The following is a 26,398-nucleotide window of genomic DNA, read 5'->3' as shown; positions in this document are numbered from 1 at the left end:
CTCTATGTAACAGAGTTGTTCACAGATCAATAGACCAGTATTCCTGTCATAGTCTTGGGACCATTTAGATTTCACCTGGGTCCTATCTTTGGAGGCAAACTCCTGTTTGGAAATCACAGGTTAAGAACAGAATTGGTTTTATTATGAAGAACAAAACATCAATTTATATTCTAAACATCTGAAATGTAGAAAACAGTGCAGTATTGTTTGTAATAAAAAAGCTTCAGGCTGCAAATGCTCACATCAGCATCCACAGGAGACCTCCAACATGCTGATGTTTGATATTTTATGTGCAAATGTTCTGCTCTGTACATTATATGGTTATTTGTATGCACACTTACAAGCACTCATTCTCTCTCTCAGGGCTGAAGTGAGCACGCACATGTATTCACTCTTTACAGCAAACACACACACACACCCACACACACAATGTCATTCCCCTTATCCACAGAACAGCAGATGGTATATTTGTCGACAAATAAAATCGTGCTGAAAGATCAAGCGGTTCACTTCCAGGCCAAGGTTAATTGATTTTTCCATCATGTCCGTCCTCCGTTTCAGTCTTCTCAGAACATTAGGACGACGTTTTCCCCCCTTTTTCAACCAAGCAGTCCGTAATCATCCCTGTCAGGTAATAAATGACATCAATATCGAGACAATACTTCCTTTATGATACCCAAAATGGCTTTTTTGACCTTATCTCTCGCACTGAAAACCACTCTCCTGTGTGTTCTGTTGACACGCTGGGTCATTTAGATCAACGCTGATTGATACAGATTGTTTTATAGAGACGCGGGGGAATACAGGCTCCACATATCCACACATGAGCGCACACACACACACACATCTTATGGCCTTAAACACACACAGATAGACTTGGGTAGGTTTTAAACATTACACCAGACGTTGAATCATTCGGTTTGGTTAGAGACAAAGTTCAGGAGCAGACAGTGCAGCACAAAGAAGGTGAGGGGCAGCGATTACCCAAATGAAGCCCTCCAAGTGAAATCCTATTCGAGTGTTTCATAGCTAATTAATTAGACGTCTTTTTAACCCAACTTAATACTAAGGGAAACCGATTACATCTTCAGAGCGCACGCAGAGACAGTCTTCTGCACCGTCTCTCATTACCGAGTAAATTACCTCAGAGAGGAAAAGGCACCAGGCATCGATTCGGTGTAGCATTTCAGAGCCATTACTCCAGACCACTGTGTCAGAACGCATTAGGGAAAACAGAACAATAATAGACGGTAAGGGGACGAGAAAGCTGAAACTGAGGACGCAAACAGTGTGTGACTTTCAGTGTCGCAGATTTAGCTTTACCAAAATTCACATTTACACAGTTGTTGTATATTTTGGGCCGTAAACGATAGCAATGATATTTTATTTATATGTTGCTTTGCTTTCTACAGCTATTGAACCCCTTTGATCAGCCCTGATCAGCGTGTTCTTTGATCCTGACTGCAGTGAAGACATGCCCAGGAGATGCATTACTCATACCTATTGATTTATGCTATTTATTAACAAATGATGAGGGAAGATGTCGCAGCTATTTTACAAGTTACCTGAGTAATCCTGCCTGGTGTGAGACTCGCTCGTCGTGTCTCTTCCCTGTTGATTAGTTTTGTTTTGTCATTCACTCTTCCCACTCAGGTTCTTTGCACTACTTCCTGCCTTTGTGTGTTTTCACGCTTGTGTGCCCCACCTTTATTGTTTTCACCTGTGTCCAGTTAGTCACACCTGTGCCTGATTACCCTCTCCTCCCGAGTATACTTAGTTTTGTCTTCTCCTGTTTCTGTGCCAATTTGTTCTCGTCAAAACGTCAACTCATGCTCTGTGAGCGGTTGTTTCCCTTCGTGTTTTCACCTGTTTTCTGCTTGTAACCTTTTGTTGGATGTTTATTTCTCACCTGCTCCTCCAACCTTAAGCCTTTTGTTTTGCTCTTTTCTCTATTTTTATAAATCCTTAAGTCTGCTCTTGGGTCCTCTCCATTTTTGTTACAACCCCCCCTGGATACAGCTGATTTTCTTTGTACTCTCTCATGAACAGTGGGATAGATTACCAAACAATCTGCTCAGGCCTGAGGACAAACAACAACTTCACCCGGGAGAGGAGGGATCGACTGTGAAGCTTTTTCATGTACCACCTTATCCATGCAGTTTTATATGCCTAAACCTAACAGACCAGTTGATGTTAAGCACGTTAGACAGGAATAAAAAGAGATAAAATAAGAAAGGATACCTTGTGAAAAAGCGCTTGTATTTGGGATGTTATATTTAAGATATTAGGGCAGTACGTGGTTATTGCTGTTGCCTCACAGCAATAAGGTTCATGGTTCGAATCTGTGAATTCTGTGTGGAGTTTGCGTGTTCTCCTCGTGCATGCTTTGGTTCCCTCTGGGTACTCTGGCTTCCTCCCACAGTCCGAAGACATGCTCGTTAGGTTCATTGGTTACTCTAAATTGCCCGTAGGTGTGAATGTGAGTGTTTAAGGTTGTCTGTCTCTATAGCGCCTTTCACATATAGACTTCTCTCCTAACATTTTCCGGGTGAGCTACATGTGTGAACGCAAACAGCCACATTTTTTTTCACCTCGACTCAATGCAGACTTTTTCCTGACAGCATCCTAGTAAAATGTCTGCAAGAATTCAGGGTGAGCCGACCTGTGAATGCAGCAGATAATAAGAACATTCAGCGTGAGAGAGTGGGCGGGGTGATGACATTTATAACACGCGACAGGTGTGAAACCGGAAGAGCGGCACATGACAGGATGATTCAAAACATGGTCCATCCAAGGTAGAAGAAGAAGGATCATGTACAACAATACAAGACGACAATAGCAAAGATGTCTGCAAACTGGAGAGATGTTGAGATTCGGGATCAGTTGTGGGGAACGGCAAGGGACTCGGCTGTGCATGACCAAATGACCACACCTCGCTTCTGCAGGGTACTTTTTACATTTATCAAATTTCCCCCTGTGAGGGGCATGTGTCAGAGGGAAACTTGGGAAAATGTCGGGGGCAAACTGTCTCGAAATTGTCAGGAGTGCATTTGTGAAAGCAGCTATACGTCAGCCATGTGATTGACTGGCGGCTTGTCCAGGTGTAATCCCACCTCTCATCGGCTCAGCCGCGCTTATCCTGTTAGCGCTTTAACAGGACGAGCTGCTTAGATAATACATGGGTTTTGTTATAATTTTATATCACTGCTGCATTGTCAATTTTTCTTACAGTTACATTTTTACACAGTAGATTTCTCCCCTTGGTAGGTTTTCCAAACTTCTACTTCCTCTGGTGCGGTAATTGGTAGCCTGCAAGGCTTTCTGGGTAGTTACCCCAACATTGTCGACTTTCCTCACCAACACTTTGTCATTTATATTTTAAACTCTTAATTGGTACAGCTGGAGTCACCGGTCCAGACGGATGCTCCTGCCGCCGACCTCAGATGACTCATTTAGTTCAGAAAACTTCGTAATGCAGGAAATGATATGTGGGTTAATCCCATTAAATCAAAGCCCTCTGAGAGTATTTATTAATTACATTAAATAATGCATTCTCAACATGGAAAATATTATTCCGCTTTAATGGCTAATGATGCCGGCACACGTAATTACACGCTGGAGATCTGACCAGAAGCAGCGTGATAGAAATGGTGCCATCAGTATCCATTAATGAGCGTTTTGACAGATTTAAGAGACGAAGAAGAAGATGCTCTAATGATTATCAGACTGCTGGGAAATAAAATGAGCTGGAGACAAAAATAGATGCTTGGTGATTTTAGTGTTCAGGTCAAGTTTAGATCTCATGTGCTCTGCAGCAATCAGACTCAATTTAGATAAAGAAGTCTCATTAAAAACCAATGGAAAATGATAATGGGCTCATCAGGGTTTGTAGTAAAATAAGGATGCAAACAAACAACAGATTCCTGAGCGTGTTGCTAATAGAGGTATTGATGGACTCTCTGCATTGCATTTGTAACAATTACCAAACCACTCGCCTCTAAGCGGTAATCAATCATCACATCTAACAGCAGAGAGCCTCTGAGTGAAGGAGATCTGCACAAAATCTACAACACGTACTTCATTATCTGGAGAGTCTGCAGTGCAGCAGAGTAAACGGCAGCTATTAAATCTTAACCTATAAAGGGCAGCGGGTGAAATTTCCCCAGGCAAGATATTCTGTTTTGTATTGGTGTGTGTATCCGAACAATGAGGGAGTAGAAGCGATTTTTCAATAAGCATATAATCATAAAATCACAGCAGTTTTAGTGGAAAGATTTAAGCCTTTCCCCCAGGCTGAATGCCACGTAATGCTGGCTTTATTTTCCTTTATTTGATTAGTATTGAAAACAAATCAATAAAAACATTGAAAGCTATGAATTTGTTAGTTCAGTGCTCCGTGTATTCCAACTTTTCTGCCCTCTCTGTGGCTCTCCCTCGATCCTCACAGAAGTTTCTACTGAAGACTTTAAAGTTAAAAGCTGCTACATTTCTCATTACACATTATAGTAATAAAAAAGTGTTTTCATTGTACTACAGAACCCATAGAGAATCCCACAACTCTGCCGTTCCTCTGAGCTTGAAGCAGCATTTTAACATCTTTTCAGTGGTAGCGCTGTCACGGTTCGGACGTAGCGGGCCTATGTTCTTCTCGTACATGCGTGGGTTCTCTACAGGTACTCCGGCTTCCTCCCACAGTCCAAAGACATGCTTGTTAGGTTAATTGGTGACTCCAAATTACCCGTAGGTGTGAATGTGAGCATGAAAGGTTGTCTGACTGCCGGTCAGTCCAAGTGTAACCCCGCCTCTCGCCCAATGACAGCTGCGATGGGCTCCAGTCCACCTGCTACCTTGAACTGGATGAGGGGTATAGATAATAGATGGATGGATGTATGCTTGCTTGTTCTGGTGTTTTGGCCCGGATGTTAGGTGTGTCTGCTCACTCTTTCTGCCTTCGTAGCATCACAAGGCGCAGCTGCTTTTAGCTAAACAGCTTTAAAATGTCATTTTTTTAATTTAACCATGAAAAAGCTCCTGGCCAAGACAGGCAGCAGCACATAAACAAAGTTTCAGACAAACTATGAGCAGCCATACATACAAACATAACACAGAATATGTGACTATAATACAATAAAAGACATTAAATTACAAGTCAAACCAGTCAAACTTTGTCTAAAACAACCACAATCATAAAAATCTCAAGCAGAACATCTGCAGCCCGATGTGTCTGCCTCCGAGTTATTCAAGAGTGCCTTAAAAGCATCCAATGAGATCGGTTCCTTTAATTCCAGGTCCTTTTGAAACTCGTTCCACGTGTAGGAAGCAGCAAACTCAAACGCCTTTTCCCCCATTGAGTTGTGACCTTTGGGACAGACAGAAATAGCCAAATGTACACCACCACCAGACAGACAAGCTAGTTTAACACTTCCACGTCACACATTGGTCAGTCACCAGATGTGTCAGAACTGTAGGTGCCCCTCTGTAGTGTCACCTCTGGAAGCTGTCTTCTGGCTGGATGTGGTGCTGAAGTCAGGTGACAATGTGTAAATGGACTGTACTTATATAGCACTTTTACAGTCTTCCGGCCACTCAAAGCGCTTTTACACTACATGTCACATTCATACCATTCGCTCACTGATGGTAATGACCGAAGTGCCAGTTTCTAATCAGGCTCTATACATTCATACTAGATGGCTATGCCGCCGGGAGCAATTTGAGGTTCATTGTCTTGCCCTTCAACATGTGACTGTAGCAGTCAGTGATCGAACCCCCAACCTTCCAATCGAGAGACGACCGACTCTACCACTGAGCCACAGCCGCCGCAACCAAACGGGGCAGTAAAGAATGTGTTTCTTACAAAATCTCCTTTCATCTGGGAATTGTCGAGTTTTTTCTCAGAACATTACTCTTCTCTACTCTCGTACTCGTACGGCGTCATAGTTGACATTCACTTTAAACAGTCCAACTGGCAAAAAACAGAAAGATATATCATTTAATTGTCGATTAAAAGAGAAATTACAGAAAAATAATCTGTTTAATAATTGGTATGTGAAGTAGAGTTATTGCAGGTAGCTCACCTTGGAGCTTGGGGGCATATTTGCTCGACGCTTAACTGACACTTTTAAGAAAAAGTATCCTGAAGAAGACATTGATTCTTCTTCCTGGAACAAAACCTCACAAGGCCAACGATGACAAAGCCGAGCACATTTCAGTCTCAAGCTGGAGACGCTGAATGAGTACAATTACAGCCAGAACGAATGGACTCAGCTACCGATGTACACAATAAGGGGGGAGGAGAACAGCTCCTAATGTATAGCCACATGTAGGGTTATAGAGGGTAACTGAAAGCACTCAGTCATCTGCCTGTGTCTGAATGAAGGACGTGGGCTGTGAGTCCACTCGTCTCTCTGAAGGTCGCTGATTGTCATGGAGGACACGCGACCCCCGGAGGACCTGAAAATAGACCCAAAGGTTCATTGTGAGACTGTTTTGCAAACCACAATCCTCACCTCTGCCTCCTGCTGCCTCTTCATGTCCCCAATTACTGAGCTTAAAAACAAGTCCAACCGACTGCGTCCCACTGCTGTGAATACTCTTAAATTGACCTGATAGAAGCTGCAACAGAGAACGCCACATCGCTCTGATGACTGTGTCTCTGTGGCGAACAGGAAATAATTAGTCACGGGGAGGCGTGGCGGGGGTCTGCAGAGAGGACAGAGGGCTGAGGAAGCAGAAACACGGCCAGACCCCAGACATCATCACTGCACCATCTGCCGAGGAGCTGCAAGGATTACTGGCAGACTGGAAAATAATAGGAACATTCACACTTTGCACCACAAAAAAACAGATTAAAGAATAGGTCAGAGTATATTAAATCTAATTTTAAATGCGGCTGTGTGTTGTATCTGCATGCTTAAAGCATCTGGAAAAACAAAATCCAAATAAGGTCCATAAAAGTGTCTGCATTTCAATCTAAACTCCAAATATTGTCAATTAAGTCTTTAGACACTCTCCTGAATTGGGTCTGAATTCTACGGTGGCCGACAAGGGCAATCGTGCTGCTACGGCCCAAACAGTTTCCGTTAGAGGACACAGGCGTAAATTCAGAAACACATGCAAAAGTACAAAAAACAAATGCAACGATGGAAACACGCTGCCAGAAAAAAAAACGGTGCTGAAAAATGCATCAACTTCAACCAGCTGCAAGCACAGAAATTAAGTAGAAAATTAAGTAAAAAACACAAACTAACCATGAAAACAAATGCAAAAGAAAAACGCTTCAAACCCAGTCAGCACAAGATCAGTGCTCCAGGCCTGCAGGGGGCGCTCAGTGTAAATGGTTTATTATTGACGGGAGAGAGACGGAGGGAGACGAGACAGTGAATTTATGACTTATCAGACTTTGTAATGTTTGACGCCGCTGTAGCGGAGTGTCTCTGTTATCCATGTACCGCTGACTGCTGTGCAGAAACTAATGGAAACTGTTTGGGCCACTGCAGCCTGATTGCCCCTGTAGGCCACCGCAGAGTTTGGTGTGGTTGAGCCAGATATTTATTATGAAAATAACAATTAACCCTGCAAACCAATCACAGGAAAAGTAACACAGCAGCTATCCTGTTGGTGAAGTCTGCTGATGATTACTGATGGCTGCAGGTATCGACTGGGTTGACTTTTTTCGGCTGCAGGTTGTTGAGAATCGTCAGAGGGAGTTTAGTTCTTTGATAAAACGGCACAAGCTAACACTACAGAGCTATCATTTAGCATTGCATTCATAGCTTATAAAACAAATAGGTACATCTCAGCTAACGTTGCATGATTATGCTAACGGCTAACTGATATGAACAGCAAAACATTTTGTAACTCACCATTCAGTGACCAGTGAAAGTGATTTTTTGAAATGGCAGAGCTTCAAACATAACGTTTAAGGCTGCCCTCAACACCAATCTCTCATCCCTTTGTTTTGCGGTCTGGCAGAGGGCACTTTCCTTATTCCACTTGGCAGTGTAACAAACTACAAGGCTTTTGGCAGGCGATCTGTGATGCTTTATCTATGATCCATGGAGTTACTTCCCCAATGGATCCCAGATATGCCTTTTGGGCAACCTCTTAAACTCTAATCTTACACATAGTCACTCCATAAAGCTTACAGGGGTCTTACTGGCTATTGCCAAAAAATGTTTATCGGTGAAATGGAAGTCAGACCTCCCATTATCAGCTGGACTGTGGCTATAACTAAGGAATAAGATACGTTTTCTCTATAGAATATGACAACCTTTTAGCTACACGGAGAATCTCCCATTTCACATGATTGAATGATTGTCTGCATGATCCTCTCTATTCACCACACTAATGTTTTAACCATTACATTCTACTGTAGTTAAGTTAGCTATCTCTCAGCTTCTCTTTGACGGCTCCTATGGCGATAAATGGTAACTGCGGGAGCACACTTCCCAGATATCCAGACAGTGTCTCATGCGTGATGTCCACGGTTGGCTCCGGTTGTAACTCTTGATTTTCCTGGCTGACGGTCGCTTTCCTTTTCAGACTGTTTGCTTCATCTGAGCGTCGAGTTTGTTTCTTTTTCTTTGGATTTTCACTTCTTGTTGAAGTTGTATCTGTAGTCATCCATCTTTTCTTTGTTTGTTCAGCCATAGTAGATTACTGTTTACTCGCAACACTTGCAGAGAGCGGAAAAGCAGCCGCTTAGCTCCGCCTACCCTCTCTGGCAGACCAACCACTGCTGGCTGATGGAAAACGCGTCACTAACTGGGCGCTGCTTGAGATTTTTTCCATGAAAGTCGCCACAGACACCCAGTCAGTAATACTGCAAAGGCTTTCATCAGTGGGCCACAGGCTCAATCACCATTGTGTTACATCATTCAGCGACAGATAGAGACTTAACATTGATTAAAATGAAAATCTTCTAGATTATTCCTTGGTTATCCTGTGATTATAAAGGTTTATTTTCACCCATGTTTTAGTGGATGCTTAATGAGACCCTCAACTTTCATATCACATGCATTTTATCATTTAAAGCCACATTTCCAATTAATCCTTTTAATTAGACAGACTATAGTAATATTTAAAAACAACCAGTGCTTCATACAATATTTCTATGGAGCCCTGAAGCAAAACAACGCTTTGAATTTCACCCTCAGCTCACCCACACACAAAGTATAGGCCGTATGTTAATGGCGTCTGTTCTGCCTGTCAAAGCATTGATAATGAGTGTTTTGTGCTACACATGGCTGTGCAATAATTAGAAATAATTGACTGAGGTGTTCTGAGTCAATGCAGATATAAATTACAGCTCAAACATTTACACACTGTTGGAGGTAACAAGGTAAGAGCAGCACAGACAAAAAGACGTTCTCTCTCTGACTCTGTGATTCGTTTGGCTCCAGCGTAACTGAATCCACTCCTGTGTTTTAAATTGTGTCTCAGTACTTAATTCAGCAGCAAAGAGAGTCTGGAGGATTGATGACTCCGCCGCTGTCTGTATTGATTTATCGTCCAAATAATACGCTGCATTGTCTTTGGATCCGCGCCAACAGTTATTCTTTCTTCCTTCGTTTTTCGATCTGTTTTTAAATTTCTGCAAAAATTTTTGCAGAAATTTAAAAGAACTGAAAAGAGTCCAACATGGATCCACTGTTGTGCAGTCTCACAGAACATTGATCATATGCAGAATAAATTAAGGTTCATGTGGCTTTATTGTCTTTCTGCAAACAGTAAGAACAGATTTTGTCCTTTCATGTGAGTGAGGAGTCGCTCTCTCATCAGATTGATTGCTTCTCCCTGATTGATCTAAAGGGTACGTCCTTGTGTTTCCTATCATCATGCACTGTGTGCACAGTCAGTGTTTGAATAAAAGCTTAGCTACATAAAGCCCTCCTGTATTATTCCCTAAAGTAAACACACCTGTCCAGGTGGTGCTTTTGAAACACTATCATCCTCAGATCCGTGTGATAAGCCTCCATGCTCAGCACATTACAGATTTAATGCTCATGCTAACATGACAACACATTTAATGTACTGTACTTTTATGGCACATGCTGAGGTGGGAAGTAACAACGTACAAATGCTTCATTTCTGTACTTAAGAAACGTTTTCAGGTATTTATATTTTCAGTTTCATTCTCTGAAATTGTTTTACTTTTATTCCCTCATCAATATCTACACCGCTTATCTGGCTGGAGCCTATCCCAGCTGTCAGTGAGCGAGAGGCGGGGTTACACGTGGACTGATGGACAGTCAATCACAGGGCTGACACACAGAGAGGGACAGCCTTTCACGCTCACACATACAGGCAATTTAGAGTCACCAATGGGAGGAGTGGGAGGAAGCCGGAGTACCCGGAGGGAACCCACACATGCACGGGGAGAACATGCAAACTCCACACGGAAAGACCTTCTAGCTGTGAGGCGACAGCGCTAACCACTGCACAACCATGCAGCCCAAAGGTTTTCCCCCAACATTAAGGCCAATTTCAACCTTAACTGATGGCTCAATTACACATGGAAGAGATGATTAATTAGCCTATGCATCATTGCAAACCATGCGCTGAAGATGCAACCGGACGTAAAGCACGAATCAGACGAGAGAGAGAGAGTTGACTGCAGAGGCTGACAGGGAGAAGCTGTAGCAACATGGGCGACAGTGAAGCAGCCAACATGTCCAGCATGAACTTTTTCAGTATTTTGAGCTTCAGTAGCTCTTCTGTTGGATCGGACCACACGGGTCAGCCTTCACTCAATGAGCCTTGGCCACATGACCCTGTCTTTTTCCTTGCTTGACCACTTGTGGTAGGTCCTGACCACTGCAGACCGGGAACACCCCACAAGAGCTGCAGCTGTGGAGATGCTCTGACCCATCTCACCTCATCCTTACACACTTGAAGGACAAAATGTTGACTTGCTGCCTAACATACCCCACCCTCTGGCAGGTGCCATTGTAACGAGATAATCAATGTTCCTCACTTCACCTGTCAGTGGTCTTGCTGCAGCTCAGGGCCAACACCCTTCAATCACCATATGTCAATGTCGAGTCCAAGCACCAAAGACTTCTGACCATGATTTATGACCACAGCATCATCGTTAAAGTATCTCTTGATTGAACTTCCAAATAAGAGCTGAGGTTCAGTTAGCTCAAACAAAAACAGCCTGAAAACATGAAAACAGTCCAATCAGACACCAGCAGGAGATGAATGTTTCAAGCTCAGCAAACATACGAGTTAATGGTTTTTCATTCCCCCTAATGTGAGAGCACGAGTGCCTGAAATTTAAGGCGGTGCAAGAACCAGATTCCTGTCAGGGGCTGCTAAGTCACTGACAGCTGCAATCATGATCTTGGATCATACACGGATCAAACTGCCTCAGAGAAATGAAGAAGTGATGCTCTGCTGCTCACAATTAAATGATGCTTTATATTCTATTAACTGAATGTGCACACTATGAGTCTGACTCTGCCAGCCCAGGGGTGGATGGGTAATTTGTTAACGCTGGCAAAACACAAGCGTTTCAGCACATTCAGCTACGTGTGATCTGGTGCTTTCTAGGGATAATAAATCTTTCATTATGAGGAAAATCAAAATGCATGCCAAATGTTAGTGAAGAAGAACCGCTGAATTATTTAAGGTCCGATAAAAGAACCACCAGCTCATTAAATACATCCAGTCAATCCAGATGATCTGCTCTGAGAAGCTCTCATGATTCACTGAAATAAATACTGTAGTAAATGAAGTGAGGCTCAAGTGTGCTGTTTCCTTTTATCTAATTTATTTTCAACATCGCCCGTACTGAATGTAGTTTCCAGTTTTCAACAAGCTCTGGTGCAGAGCTATTCAGCTGGCAAATTAATGTGCCAGATTCTGCCCTTTAATCGCTCCTAATAAGCCTTAATATAATTGAAACAGATCAGTTATACGTTCTTATTATCTGGCTGTAACCACGTTTGGTTCTGCTGTAAAGCTGGCTGTTTAACCCATAGGCTATAACCCATCGCCAACGATATATCCTCTGGGAGCAACAGTGAACATGTCGGGCAGTCCGATTTAGCCAGCGGTTAGCGATAAGAACTTCCAGTCAAGACTTCCTTTTTTCCGCGCGTTGCATTGTTTACAGTCCAGTTAGCAACTTGAGGAGCGACCGTGTGTTCAGATCAAAAGTGATCGAATTTCAACCCCTCCAAATGTTTCTCATTTCTCATTTCATACCATCCCCCGGAGGAGCGCCCGCTCATCTGTTTGTGCTGAGTCTCAGTTTCACTGTAAACAGTAAGTTACACGGAGGCTGCACTCCGGCTTACTTCGGCAGGATGAAGCCGAAAAACAAACAGATTTTCTTTAATTAACGGCTCTTAAGTTTCCTGAAATAACAACATCATGATGCAGATTAGTAACAAGTCACAATGAAGCTTTGTCAGGTCTGACCGCAAGAGGAGAAAACTACTTTAAAATTTGTTGTTTGAACGGAGGTCGGATCGATCGTTTCTTATGCATTCGAGGAAGTCGGGAAATCTAAACGCTGAACGGCTTTCGAGACGCAGCATCAAGCGATTTTAACTCAAGTTGAATTTTTGACCGAGAGCAGATTGTTAGCGGTTAGCATGCAGATGTTTGTTTATAGAGATTAATAAGAAGCTAAATCCTCATCAGATGACGCTGATGGTGCATTACGTTCTCTCCACACGGACTGTTTTTCCTGCATACCCTGCAGCCTGCTGATACGTGATTGGTCAATATTACTCGGACTACGAACGTACTACAAACAGAAACCAGAACACTTGCCATACCATAATCCAGTCATGTGCCTACAGAGTCTACATTTTTATGTACAGTCTGTAAATTGAGATTACATGGGGCCTAATGGGGATTGACTCACTTTTGGAGCCATCCTCAAGTGGCCACTCAAGGAACTGCAGTTTGTGCCACATCTGCTTTGGCTTAAATTCTCCTCTCCAAAGGTTTGCCCCTTAACCTTACATATGTACGCTCTTCAGTAAGTCTCCCTTCTCCAACATAACAGAACAGGTCTGCCTCTTGTGTTTTGTCATTTGTCTTGAGAGCTGATGTGTAATATTCAGTGGCAATGACTCCCACTGGTACGATTTCAGGCTTCAGGGATGACAAAGTGACTCTGTCAACGTTTCCATCTTGTAATCTAATCATAATGATCACCCACCTTACTGATTCAAGGTCGAGCTCAAAAGTCATGTGTGCCTCCGCTTTGCAAAGTCTCCCGTGAGTTATTGCTTTTTCTCTGGTTTGAAGGATTTCACTGATGCTCTGCAAATCTGAAATTCAATATGCGACAACTTTCCTGCTGTAAATGGTTTCGGTTGAAGGATACAACAGTGCAGCACATCCTCTTTTCTCTCTTTTCTTACACAAGCAGCCCGTACTTCACACAGACAAGTCACTGCCAAATCACACTGTCCGCCAACTTGCTGCTTAGTAACATTGATAATGATTCATATACATGACCCCAAGTTGCAGGAGAGGAATTGTTTTGCAAAAGGGCAACACCTCCCCCTGTAAGCGTGTGACTCTGCTGCGTCAAAGGTTGCCAACTATCTCTAAGTTTTTCTGCTTGTGGGGAAATTTTAAACTCTGGTAGCTGCAAGTCAGCAATGACATCAGCAGCACCGGTGCAAATTTAGTTGTCAGGGAAAATTATGATGATCAAAATATTAACACCAGAACAGAATGTAAAATGGGCGTGGAAATAAAGCCCAGTGGACGCAGGTCAGAGGCATCAGGAGTTCATCCGGTCCCAGGATTTTTTCCCAGTGCAAAGAGCAGAATCAGTAAAATGCTAATCAGTTGGAGGAGGAGGAAGAGGAAGCACCGCAAATCTGCTGTGTCCTCTAAAATGATCTTGGTATCACTCGGCCATGATGATCTGAGCCTGTGAGTTAAGGCGAGGACACGCCTTAGCAGGCCGGGGCTGATTTATGACCCGCTGAGACAGAGCGCAGAGGTGTGTACAGCCATCCTGTACAGCAGCAGTCAAGTTAGGATGGAGATTTATTGAAGCTGGTGCTTCTCAGCAGGTCTGCCCTGCGCACAAACACACACGGACAAACACACACACCTTTAACTCTACACCAGGAGGCACCCAGGACGGGAGCAGGGAGAGGGAGCAGAAATGATGGGATACAATGTTTTTGCAGGTATCTGGAGAACAGTTTATTTCTTAACTATTGAATTATTTGTTAATTTACCAGATGTCATTTACTGAGTCATTTATTCTATTCCCCCTCCGGTACACTTAAAGCTCCATAATCATCCTCTGGCATGGTGATATCTTGTCCTTTTAGTTAGTTACAGTTATTCTCTTAGCATTCGGGCACTCAGTCTGTAAACTAAGCAGTTAGAAATAGCACTTTTATCCAGTTTAAATATTACATGGTTATCACATCTTTAATGGTTGGTAACACAGCAACTGGATTAATTTAGCCACAGTCGCCTGCACCGTTTATGCTGCAGCGGTGCAATTTGGCTCCCCTTCCTCATCTGGGACACAATTTTTGTGCTGAGCTTCTGGACTGCACACAATCTAAAGAGACCCCCAGTGCCTTTCATGTGACTGAAGGTCCCTCTGTTTTCCACTTTTAACAGTGACATTTTCTCTGAGTCTGTGATTTCACAGAGCAGCCCGGGAGATCTAAAGGGAGGAGAGGGGGGAAAAAGACGTCAGCAGCAGAGACGAGGTAAAGAAAGGAGAGTGACGATGACCAGAGTACTACTTGTGTAATATAAGCAGGCTCTATTTTGTAACTATGGCGATTTTGTCCCAACAGACTGAATAAAGAACGGACGTAGCCACAGTGACGTCACACATTGTTTGTCCACTGCCTTTTTAAAGCCTGGACTTTGACATTTTGGCCGTCCCCATGTTGGTTTCCAGGAGCCAGAAGTGACCAGATTTGGACGAGAATTTGAACAGTCCGTGCCTGTGGCTAATTCAGTAGCAGCAGGAAGAGCTGGTTAACGATTGCATACCCCACAGAATAAGATTATATTAGCATATAACTAACCGGAGTTGTTCATTTATAAGTTTTAAGAAGCTAAGTTTGCATGTTCTCCCTGTGCATCCCTCTGGGTACTCTGGCTTCCTCTCACAGTCCAAAGACGTGCTCGTTAGGTTAATTGGTGACTCTAAATTGACACCGCCTCTTGCCCAATGACAGCTGGGAGAAGCTCCAGCCCGACCTGAACAGGATAAGCGGTACAGATAATGGATGGATGGAAGAAGCTAAGAGAGCTTTTGGAACGTAGCTGACTCAACACTTGCTCCCTCAAACCTCCGAGAGCAACAAGCAGATAAACAGCACAGACCGGCTAGCTTAAAACAGCTGATCATCTATTGACCTTGGCCCGCTGTCTTCTCTGCTGGGAAAAGCCAACAAAAATCATGACTGCTATGCACTGGACACCACAAATTAATCAACGTATGACAAACACTGAACGTTCTTACAAGCCAGCATACATGCTAATTAAAGCTAACGTGTTAATAAATTAAAACTGGAGCATAGACTAATTGGACGGCCTGTTGGTACAATAAACAGGCACCAACAACACAAATATGGCTGTGAAGTTCGAGTGATTTGGTTGAGGTGACACCAAACCTGTCACTCAAAAAAAACATGTCTTATCTATAAGTTACTATAAATTAAACGGGTAAATTGTATATTAATTCGCCTTGGTACATGTCATGAAAAGAGGAATTAGCTTGTGTTAACCTTTCCTGCTTCAGCGACCCAACCGTAGCCAGAAAGAGCAGGGGAGACTTATCGCTCTTCTCCAGGGCCGAAGCTGTAGCTAGCTTTGAGGCTAACTCATGTCACTTTAATACACCAGCAGCAAGCAAGACACAGCAGCGCGGCTTGAGTCTTGAGGAGTTGTGGCTTTATTACACTATTAGACTTAACTGTACAGTTGTTCTGTTATTTTCTTATAGCGACCGTTAACACTTTTCCTCCGCTGCTCCGATCCCCGTTCACTCTCGTAACTCATGCGCACACTCACTTCCTGTCTCTCTCACTCACTTGCTTGTGCGCTCAGCTAGTCCCAAACAGAGCTACGATTCTAGTATAACACTAACGTAACAGTTTTTCGTACCAGGCTGAAAACATGTTTAATACCGCTTTATAGTTTTTTATTTTAACATGGGGCCTAATAGGGATTGACTCGCTTTTGCAGCCAGCCTCAAGTGGCCACTCGAGGAACTGCAGGTTTTTGCACCTCTGAGGTTCAAGCTTGGTTGTTCCACAGGAACACATTGTATAAAGTAAGGCATGGCAAGTTTATTTATATAGCACATTTCAGCAACAAGACAATTCAAAGTGCTTTGAAAGCATGATTGAATGATTCAAAATAAGTACGTCTTCTCTAATAGCCATAAGCAGCAGAGAAAAGTGATTAGATTTCCAGATGTTTGACAGGATTAAACACTGTCTGGGAGAGTTAAGCAACAGTTCTGAAGTGAGAGACAGACGGCAGGAACGAGTGTGAAACACTGCTGCACGTCGATGAATCTGCTTTCACAGATTGCAAACCTTTCCCACCCACCTCCTGAAAGCACATTTATAACATACACCGACAGTAACACCAACACAGATGGTTTTGTCCCAGCGAGGCGGCACCGAGCGGTTAATCTAAATAAGAACACGACATCAAAGCAAAAACACAACCTGCCTCCAGGGATCCACGCTGTCTATCATGTGACATTTCCAACTGCTTAAATGCCAAAAGCACGCTCTGCTAGTCTGAGGTGATGTTGTGTTGTAACCTCTGAGACATGTGAATTTACAAGGAGCAGTACAGTGCGGGGGACAAATTTGGTTTGCAGTTTCATTCCAGAGACATGCGTTGTGGTCAGGGAAGCGTGTAATAGTCGCACAGACCTCACAAAAGGTGCCTCGGCGCTGCCAAATCAGCACTTTTTAAATTGGCGAGAGGAGGAAGATAAACTATCCAAACCATTAGGCTTTACGTTTACTCACACTGCACAGTAACACATGAGGGAGAGGATGTGGCTTATTATTTTTACATCTTCTCTTGTTTGTGACATAATAAGCTTTAAGGGCTCTTTGACTTAAAAAAAACTTCAATTAAAGCCACGTCCTTTCTGTCCTTCAGTAGAGGTCAGACCTATTGTTCATTAAATAGACTGCAGACTTTCTGCTGCGTCTGTAACATCGCTTGTGATTTCTCAGACTCATGGCACAACATGGAGCTGCGTTTCACTAAATTAGACCCGATGATGCATCTTCACTTACTGTGGGGGAACACTAATGAGCCTGATGTGGGGGCTTTAGAGGCAAATCAAATTTTGCACAGGAACTTGATATTTCAAACACAGGTGGGCAAACTCTTAAATTCGTAGTCAAATTCTGCAAAGTTGCAGGAGTTCCACATTTTGGTGCTGTGTCTTGGCTTTGACAGGAAAAATGTGACCTCTTTAGGTTTATAACAGACTATATTTCAAACTCAAAGCAGTCTCAGAGACGAGATGCTCACTTTAAGCAAAATTCTTGCACTGTGTTCTGAGGTTTAAAAACATGTTGTAGCTTAAAGGGGGGATATTATGCTAATTTCAAGCTTCATATTTCACTATGTGACACCTGTGGAGTAGCTTAGCATAATTTACAGTTAAAAAATGTCCTAAATTTTCTCACACTGGTGCTCTGGGCAGGCCCTCATACATACTCTGTCCCTTTAAGAAAGCCCGCTTTCTTCTGATTGGCCAACTTCACGAGCAGAGCTGTTGAGTGGAGTGGTAGAGTGAAAAAAATTTGCGAGGCAGCCTGAGCTGCTGGGTGGGCGTGTCCTTGAACTGTGCAAGGGGGCAGGAAGTTCTGCTGTGTCTCGGGCAGATGCCCAAATATAGAGTTCCTCCACTTTGTGACATCACAAAAGTGAAGCGTCTGGAGAAGTCTGTCTGAAATCAAGCGTTCACAGCAGCCTGCAGACTGAGACTTTTTTAGCAGGGGATTACTCCAACATACTTTGACCTACAGATTTGAAACTAAACCACATTTAGTCTGAACGTCCAACAGTGTAAAGTTGTATACATTAAAATGTGAAACGACATAATACCCCCTCTTGAAAGCTTCATGAGGCAACTATGGCCAAACAAGCAAAAGTAGTCGACATTTTAAAAGCATGCAGCCGAACACACAAATGTTCTGTGCCTCCTTGTTTATGGAGCAGAATGAGTCCACAAGAGAATCGAATCAAACTACCTGTCTCTGTCATTTTTGTGCAGCTAGCTCGCTAGGTTTAGCTCGTTGGAGAGTCTGCTCAGGTGCGTCGAGTGCACAGGCACGAGCTTTTGACATTATTGTTGTTGGGATTTACTAAGAATTTCAACAAACATGACAAAAACTACTACTTAAAGTACTAAAACTACCCGAGCTGTATAAAGCTTGCTAGTGTCGTGTTAGCTGTTAGCTCGTCTCGATGTGCGTGGGTCGAAATCACTAAAGGAATCTTCCGTTTCTGCACTTTACTTCCCTTCGGCAGGTCAGCACTGAACATATAGCATTTAACATCAGTGAAGGCGTTTACTAAGCTGCGGACTCTAGCTCGGGCACACAACAGCAAGCTAGCACTGTCCATGTGATGAGCTGTGAGCACCGTTCAACTAACTCTCGTCACTAACCAATCCTCCTGCAACAACAAGCAACACATTTGTAAGGGAACAGAGGAGATACAAACCTAACCAGTGTGAACTGCCTTACACTAGCTTCAAATATCAAACTGCAGACTGACTCATTTACTTCTACAAGCTGAGTCCATTTGACATAGAACTGTCTGAGCAAATCAGTGTTGCCAGACTGAAAACACAGCAACATCGTACTGCATCGTATTTGACTCAAAAAATCGTACATATGAACAAAAAATGAGAAAGGGTCAAAATAGCACACTGAATTGCAAAATGCCCTGTGCGCCATATTAATGTAACAACACAGAGGTCCCGTCCTTTAATCCCACTACTCCCTTTAACAATATGAGTCATGTGCAGCCCATTACACAATCATTCCTTCCGTTATCACCTTTCAAAACAAAAGCACCATATCTACTTCATAATCCTCGCACATTCAGGGAAGCTGCTTGCAAGCGCAGAGATGCAATGAGTGACAGATGCATCGCTGAACTGTTATTGTGGCTTTCTTTGAGACGGCAACATTCTTGTGCATTGGGCCTTTTTTGGCATTATCGACCGCATATCGTACAGAGGGCAAAAATATCGCAACGCTGGGGCAAATGCTGCTGCAGGAATTGCACACAAACATGTAGATGCATGCAACAAAAGCTACTCTACTCTTAAGTTTATATTAATGTATCAGAGGCCTGTTAATTGAAGCAGTGTTGATTCATTTTGGCACCTTGATGGCAGCAAAACAAGCTGTAAACATTGATTTAATATTACCCCCATTGTTGATACATTCACCAGCCTCTACTGATTTCCAAGACCAGCACAAAGACAACATTTATTCAAACAGTATTTTCATGTGACAGAACACCAAATATGCACTCTCCTCTTGTGTTTGTTCTCAGCTACCTCCAGAGGAAGACATCCGTCTCTTTGGCCAATAATTGCTCCATTATTCTCACCAGTAAGCCGTTTGTTCTGAGTAACAGGGCGGGTGGTGTAAAGTGTTGGTGCTGTGTCAGGTAACAACATCGATAAGAACATGACACATGGTCACCAGATCCATTGTTAAATAGAAATATTGATGAGTGCCGCTTTAAGCCACATTTTGAGGGTTTTTTCAATCTGATGCAACTCTGCAAACTCCAACTGAACAGAAGGAAAACACCTTTAATTATGTAATGTATCTGAACTGTACATTACAGCAAAGCTATTAGGCCAATGAGGCCCCTTTGAATATCAAACTTCAAGCTGGGATCAGTGGGATGAGGTTAATGCCTGTCCCAGTGTATCCTGAGAGAGGAGCGCCCTGCTGCAGCAGCTCTGTCCAGCCAGGGTTTCATCTTCCCCTAACTGTGCCCACCCCCGACACCTCTCCTCGTTTTGCAAGCTAGGGAAAGCCTGGTGCTTAAACGTGGCCTCATTTAAAAGGACAAACTGTACGAGTGTCTGTTTTGTAGTGTTTGCTAAACTGTCCTATTTGCTTTGTCTGCCTTTGTGGCTTTTCTGAGTGGGCGGATAATCTTGTGATGGTGCAAGAAGCTGCAGTGGCTGCCAGGGGCAAGAGGAGGCGAGTAGAGTCCATCCCCAGGAATAAATAGCCCAGAACACAATCCAAACCTGCAGCTGAATTTTATGCAGAAACGACGAGCTGCCCTGACTGGTTTGTTCCACTCAATCTCAGAGACTTAAAAGTCTCAGATCAAACAGCCATCAGTAAGTACACTTGATTCCAAACAAGTACTCCCCCTTGGACCGCTTCAAACCTGATTTCTCCAAAATGTCATTACAGCAGCTATAATTAGACCAACAGGCCCACAAATGGCTACAGAGGGCTGTCCTAATTGGCAGTTGTCAGCTATCAATCAGCCCCCATCGCTATAAATAGCTTTCGTATTAATAGAAACACTCTTGCGCCCTCTTTAATGAGCGTGCAAACAGTAAAGCTGTGTCTGAAAATGTAGGGCAGGACAGCACAACCAAGAGTCTGACGAAAACAAACAAGCTCTTCAATCCAACGCTTCAACAAGCTGAGAGGCAAACAGCAAAAAAACAAGAGTCTCTCCAGTCAGGCTGTGTGAGAGGTGGCTCAGAGGTGAAGCAGGCCGTCCACCAATCGGTGGATGAGTTTGATTGACATGTCAAAGTGTCCTTGGGAAAGATACTCAGCCATCGGTGTGTGAATGAGTTAGATTAGATCCTGATGGGCAGGTTGGCACCTCGTATGGCAGCCTCTGCCATCAGTGTGTGAATGTGTGTTTGAAAAGAGGAATGTGGCGTTTAGAGTAAAGCGCTTTGAGTATTTGTAGGACGAGAAAGGCGCTGTGAGTGCAGACCATTTACCATCTTATAGGCCTTACTTAGACACAGCAGTGCTTTGAGCTGGATGCTAATGTCAATGCTAACATGCTCAAATGGACAATGCTAACATGTTGATGTTCAACCATGCACGTATTATAGGAGCTGCATACCAGACTTTGTTTGCTACTGTTGCCTCTGCAAACCTCTGCATTCCTCAACCTGTCGAATCAAATTGGACTGACGTTATGAAAATATAAACCTTACAAATGTCATAATACAAAGAAGCGCAGTTCAATGTCTCTTGTCAACAGTTTTACAGTCTCTTTATCTACGTGAAGTTTTTTGTCAGTGCAGTACCTCGAGTGGCCACTGGGACAAACTGACAGCAGGACTGAGTCTCGGCATCATTTCTCGTTCTTATACATCCATGTGTTTAACAGGTGTTGTTTTGGTTGGTCACTATTTTTGTAAAACAGATGAGCATGCAAACATTTGCTGTTAGTTTTTCTCATATTTGTTCATAAATTAAAGTAATAATCTCAAAGATTTTCATTTAAATTAAATTTTTAAGTCTCTATCTATCACTGAATGAGGTAAAACAATGATCATTGAGCCTATGGCCCACTGATGAAAGCCTTTGCATTTGCAGTATTACAGACTGGGTGTCACAAGCGGCGCCCAGTTAGTGACGCGTGTTCCATCAGCCAGCAGTGGTTGGTCTGCCAGAGAGGGTAGGCGGAGCTAAGCAGCTGCTTTTCTGCTCTCTGCAAGTGTTTCCAGTAAACAGTAATCTACTATGGCTGAACAAACAAAGAAAAGATGGATGACTACAGATACAACTTCAACAAGAAGTGAAAAACCAAAGAAGAAGAAACAAACTCGACGCTCAGATGAAGCAAACAGTCTGAAAAGGAAAGCGACCGTCAGCCAGGAAAATCAAGAGTTACAACCGGAGCCAACCGTGGACGTCACACATGCAGCACTGTCTGGATATCTGGGAAGTGTGCTCCCGCAATTACCGCTTATCGCCACAGGTGCCGCCAAAGAGAACGAAATCTTCAGGATTATAACTTTAAAGCACCAAAAGTTCAAAGTTAAGCATTTTAGAGCTGTCGGTATATTGTACTGGCGGCACGAGAGACAAAGTTGTAGTATTACCAAAGTCCTGAGGATTCATCCTCTGGGGATTATGAAGGTCTGTATGTAATAATGTGACAAATCAGATTAGATTTGATTGATTTGTTTTTTAATTGATGGAATTATTCAACTGGAAAAGTTTGAGCTGCAGGTAGTGCAAGGTGAAAACCAACAAACTCTGGAATGAATTACATCCATTGGGCACCATCTTGCATGTCTCTGCAATTTGTTCAATAGTTGTTTGTCATGAACTGATGGACAGACCAGACAACAGACCGACATTGCCATTCCAACACTTGGCTGAAAAGCTGAGATTGAAAGCTAGTTGTTGACCTTGGAAGCAACACTTCTTGTCTCTTGCCAGCTGAGACATTTCCATGACACCTGGGCGCCGGCAGAGGAAGGTTGTGTGTCGTGAATGAAAACTCCAGAACAGTGTGTTGAGAGAGCTTTTGTCCACTACCATTTTTTGAGGTCAGGGATGAGCCTTCTATCTCAACTTTTATGTCCTTAGAGTGCTCGGAGAAATTGGAAATTTAAACACTCATAGTTTCATAACAACTACGCCGAGATATTTATCTTTGAAAGATTATGTGAGCAAAAGCTACCGAGAGGACTTTGTGTTGAGGTTGTCTTTGTTACAAAAGTGCTTAAGATGTTAAGAATTAGACACAGCATAGCACTGCTTTTGTTGCATATGTTTTAGTCTAGATATCTGCATATGAATGCAGAATCTGTAGGCAAGGGACAAGATTTTTTTTGTTTTTAAAGATCATTTTTGGGGGGTTTTATGCCTTTATTTCAGCGAGAGGACATTGGATAGTGGCAGAAATGGGGACGACACGTGGCAAAGGGCCGAGGGCGAGTTAAACCCTGGGCCGCCACATAGAGGACTGTAGCCTCTTTTATGGTCACCAATTTAACCGCTGAGCCAAACCGGTGTCCTGCAAGGGACAAGATTTTGGGGTGTTGGAAGTGTTCTGGTTTCCGTTCGAGTCTAAGTAGTCCTTTCCAATCGTGCTCGAACTCATCGCCTATCAGTAAAGACAAAGAGTTTCTTTATTCTCTATAAACAAATATCTGCAGATAAATGCTGCTAACAACCGGGCGTAGATGTTTTTTCTGCACTCCATTCTCGCGTCTTACGTTGCTCTTCGACTGGCTCGCGAAAACGGAACTCTTGGCCCGGATATCCTTGATATAGCTTCCCTGAATTATAACTGGCTACACCAGAAGCCCTGACAAACTGGCGATCGCTCCCAAAGGGTTTTATTGTCGTCAGATGAAAGCAGAGTTTGCATTTGTTTGGACCGGACTTAAAGAAATCTGCAATGTGCTTTTTGTGTTGTGAAATTGGGAAACAGAACACGAGTAGCAACAAAGATGACCGGCCAAAACTCTGTGTAAACAAATGCCTCAACTGGCCACAGCTTCACTTTCATTCTTCAAAGCAACACAGTGGAGGCACATCAAGGGGAGCAAAGTGTCAGTGCTGATTTGAAGCCTCAGCAGAGTCGGAGGAGGGAAGTGTTTGGGAGGAGTGTCTGGAGTGCACAGGGGGATGCCGGGGTTGATAGAGTTGTGTGGGGAGGCCCCCAAATCCCTTTTATATCACCAGCTCACAAGCGTGTTGAAAAAGTAGCACACAAGCCGGAGGGAAGGGGGGGCGGATGAGATCAAAGCGAGATGGAAATCCAGACAGAAATCCATGCAAGTGTAAGAATAAGACAAAAAACTGTAGACAGACATCAGCCTTTGTTCCCCTGAAGCAGCTGAGTCAGTTTATCTGATCTGCTGAGGGAGGACTGCGCCGCTGCATGACAACTGGAGCACAAAGAAATTCAACCTGCCACAAACATGTACACAAACACAGCTGCTGAGGTTCCCCTCCTGCGACTGGGTGAGCTGAGTGCACGGCGCCCTGAGAGCTGCGTCTGTGTATCTGAGGGCAGAGGAGCCAATAAAGCTCTCCTGACAGCTTACAGTAAATAAAGTTCTGACAGGTCTCCTGCTCGTGTGGATCCAATTCTCCCCGTGCACCCATCAGTTTCCCTTATCTCTCCCCTCACCACTGTTTTCAATTAATCGGAGGTGCAGAGTGTATCTATGTGTGTGTTTGTGTCTTGAGGGCAAGGTCAGAGACAGACAACTGCTGTCAGCTCGGATGATAACCTGCACTGTGTTTGTTTGTTCATCCATTCACGCTCACTCACTCATGCCTCTGTAGCAGGCAGCGAGGGAGGGGCAGAGGGGGTATAAGCGGGGTGTTGGAGCCATCAGGCATGCAGTGCACCGCTCGCTTGGCCCTCGGGGTGCCCTGCGAGGGACACTTGCTCTTTTCTGACCTATCGCACAAGTAAATGTTAAAATGAGGGGGAGCAGACGGGGCTTCTCATTGACATTCCTGCCGGTTTTGAATGGAAATGTGGCAAAAAAGGACTGCACCCATGGGTGCTGTCCTATAGCCAGGGATGAGTGTGCCGTTCCTGGCATGCAGGCGAGTCAGATGTCGCCCCGCTGCCAAAGTCCCTCACAGCCAGATTGTAACACATGAGTGGAAAAAACAGAAATGTTAATCTGTTATTCTGCATGTAAGCCAGCTGAGAGGAGCAGCGGGGAGGGATGGCAGCTCCGGTCCTTTTTACACCCAGACTGACAGCAATGAGCGGATTATTTAATCAACACAGAACACATTAATATGAATCATTTCCCACTTATTTTTCCTGAATGAGGCTTAATTGGGGGATTAGATCCTAAAATTGGCCACTTAGACTCCCATACCTTCTAAAAATCCAATTATCTTAATGTTGTGAGCTGATGCATGCTTGGGGTTTGTATATGGGCTTTGGTAGGAATAAATATATGAAATAAAACGTGATTTTTTAACACGTATTTAAAGGGAAACCATGCTTGCCACCAAGTGGACGCAAAGGTCAGGGGAATGCTGCATAGATCACCCACCTATAGTCGACACCACAGTTCCAACAAAATAAAAAGCTCCTGTAAAATCCCATCGTGGCCTCAGAGCGTCAGCCCGGATCCCGGCGGCGATAGCAGCCTCGTACTCCCGCAGGAAGGAGTTGAGGTCCTGCAGGCTGATGTTGAAGGTCTCGCTGAAGTTGTGGAGCGTCCCGTTCCAGCGGCCGTGAGCCCGCAGCTCCGAGGGCCTCTCGATGGCCGAGAAGACCGCAGCGCCGCACAGCAGGTACAGGATGATGAGGACGGCGAGCAGCACGAAGCGGCCGTTGTCCTCGTTCAGGTGCAGGGAGCGGCAGCCTTGCAGTCGCTGGCCAGGCATCATCCAAATTTCAGCACCACGCGCGCGTCGGACAGCGACAAGCTCCACATCGGAGACGGCATTCACTCGTCTGCAGGTGTCCTCTGAAAGTCTCTGTCCTGCTCTCTTACTGCACTTCTGTGGACAACATTTCCTCTAGTGAGAGCTCCACGTTGTCCCATTGTAGTTGTGAAGTGATTATCTGTAGCTGAGAGGAAGAAAAAAACGCTCCACTTGTGGATTTAAGTCTGTAGATCCACGAAGAGTTCCGAAGAGAAGCTGCACAGTTTCATAAAAGACACATTTTCCTAAACAGTTGTTGCAGTGCAGTTAGTGTGAAGTGGACTGCAGCTTAGATCCAACCGGACGCGCTGAACGCTTCTTTGTGCAAATGCAAGCAGTGGTAGTAGTATCCTCTGGGTCCCCTGCACCAAAATGTTCCTCTGTGAAAAGAACAAAGGAAAGGTTAATGCATGCCTGGAAAACCCTCGATCCTGTCCTCAGGTAAAGTCATGCATCCTCAGGCTCGCTCGTGAATCTGCAGCTTTCATGTGGCACATTACATCCTGTCAGCGCATATGGTGAGATCACTCCTCGCTACGAACCGGAGGCTACAGCATCCCGCCACTTCAGAGCAAAGACAGCAGACTGAATAAGACATTTAGGTTGTGCAGTCGGCTGAGGAAAAGCAGCATCCCCGCGCGACCGTAGTTGAGGTATTCCTCAGATAACAGAGGATTTACATTTTCACTTGAGTGCAGCCGTTGTACCTCGTGCCATGCGCACTGAGGATACTCCACTCACTGGAAACTTGCAGATCTAAAGGCACACTCCTGAACTAAGCTGCTGGAAACGTTCCTAAAAGCTTCATCAATAGAAAATAAAGAAATAAAAAAATGTTTGAGGAAACATTCAGGTCATAAAAGAAGCAACACAACAGAGTAAAAGTATTCCTAACCCTGCAGTCACATCGTTCTTAAGTGCACCAGTAAAAAATCAAGTATTAAAAGTAAAAGTGCTCATCA

General features: G+C 43.9%; 1 protein-coding gene across 1 annotated transcript in view; it reads right to left on the bottom strand.

Moving 5' to 3' along the window:
* Positions 1-25,397, bottom strand: part of kcnk12 (potassium channel, subfamily K, member 12) — a 28,773-nt gene extending 3,376 nt beyond the window's left edge. Inside the window, exon 1 of the mRNA XM_069659197.1 lies at positions 25,058-25,397. Coding sequence (XP_069515298.1) covers positions 25,058-25,397 — 340 coding nt within the window. The remainder of the gene's footprint in view (positions 1-25,057) is intronic.
* Between the last annotated feature and the right edge of the window lie 1,001 nt (positions 25,398-26,398).

The sequence above is a fragment of the Semicossyphus pulcher genome, unplaced genomic scaffold (assembly GCF_022749685.1).
Source record: "Semicossyphus pulcher isolate SPU_LCO1_2020_fin unplaced genomic scaffold, fSemPul1.0.p SCAF_12, whole genome shotgun sequence".
Lineage (NCBI taxonomy): Eukaryota > Metazoa > Chordata > Actinopteri > Labriformes > Labridae > Semicossyphus > Semicossyphus pulcher.
The sequence above is the reverse complement of the archived record's forward strand: the minus strand, read 5'-3'. Positions and strand labels throughout refer to the sequence as shown.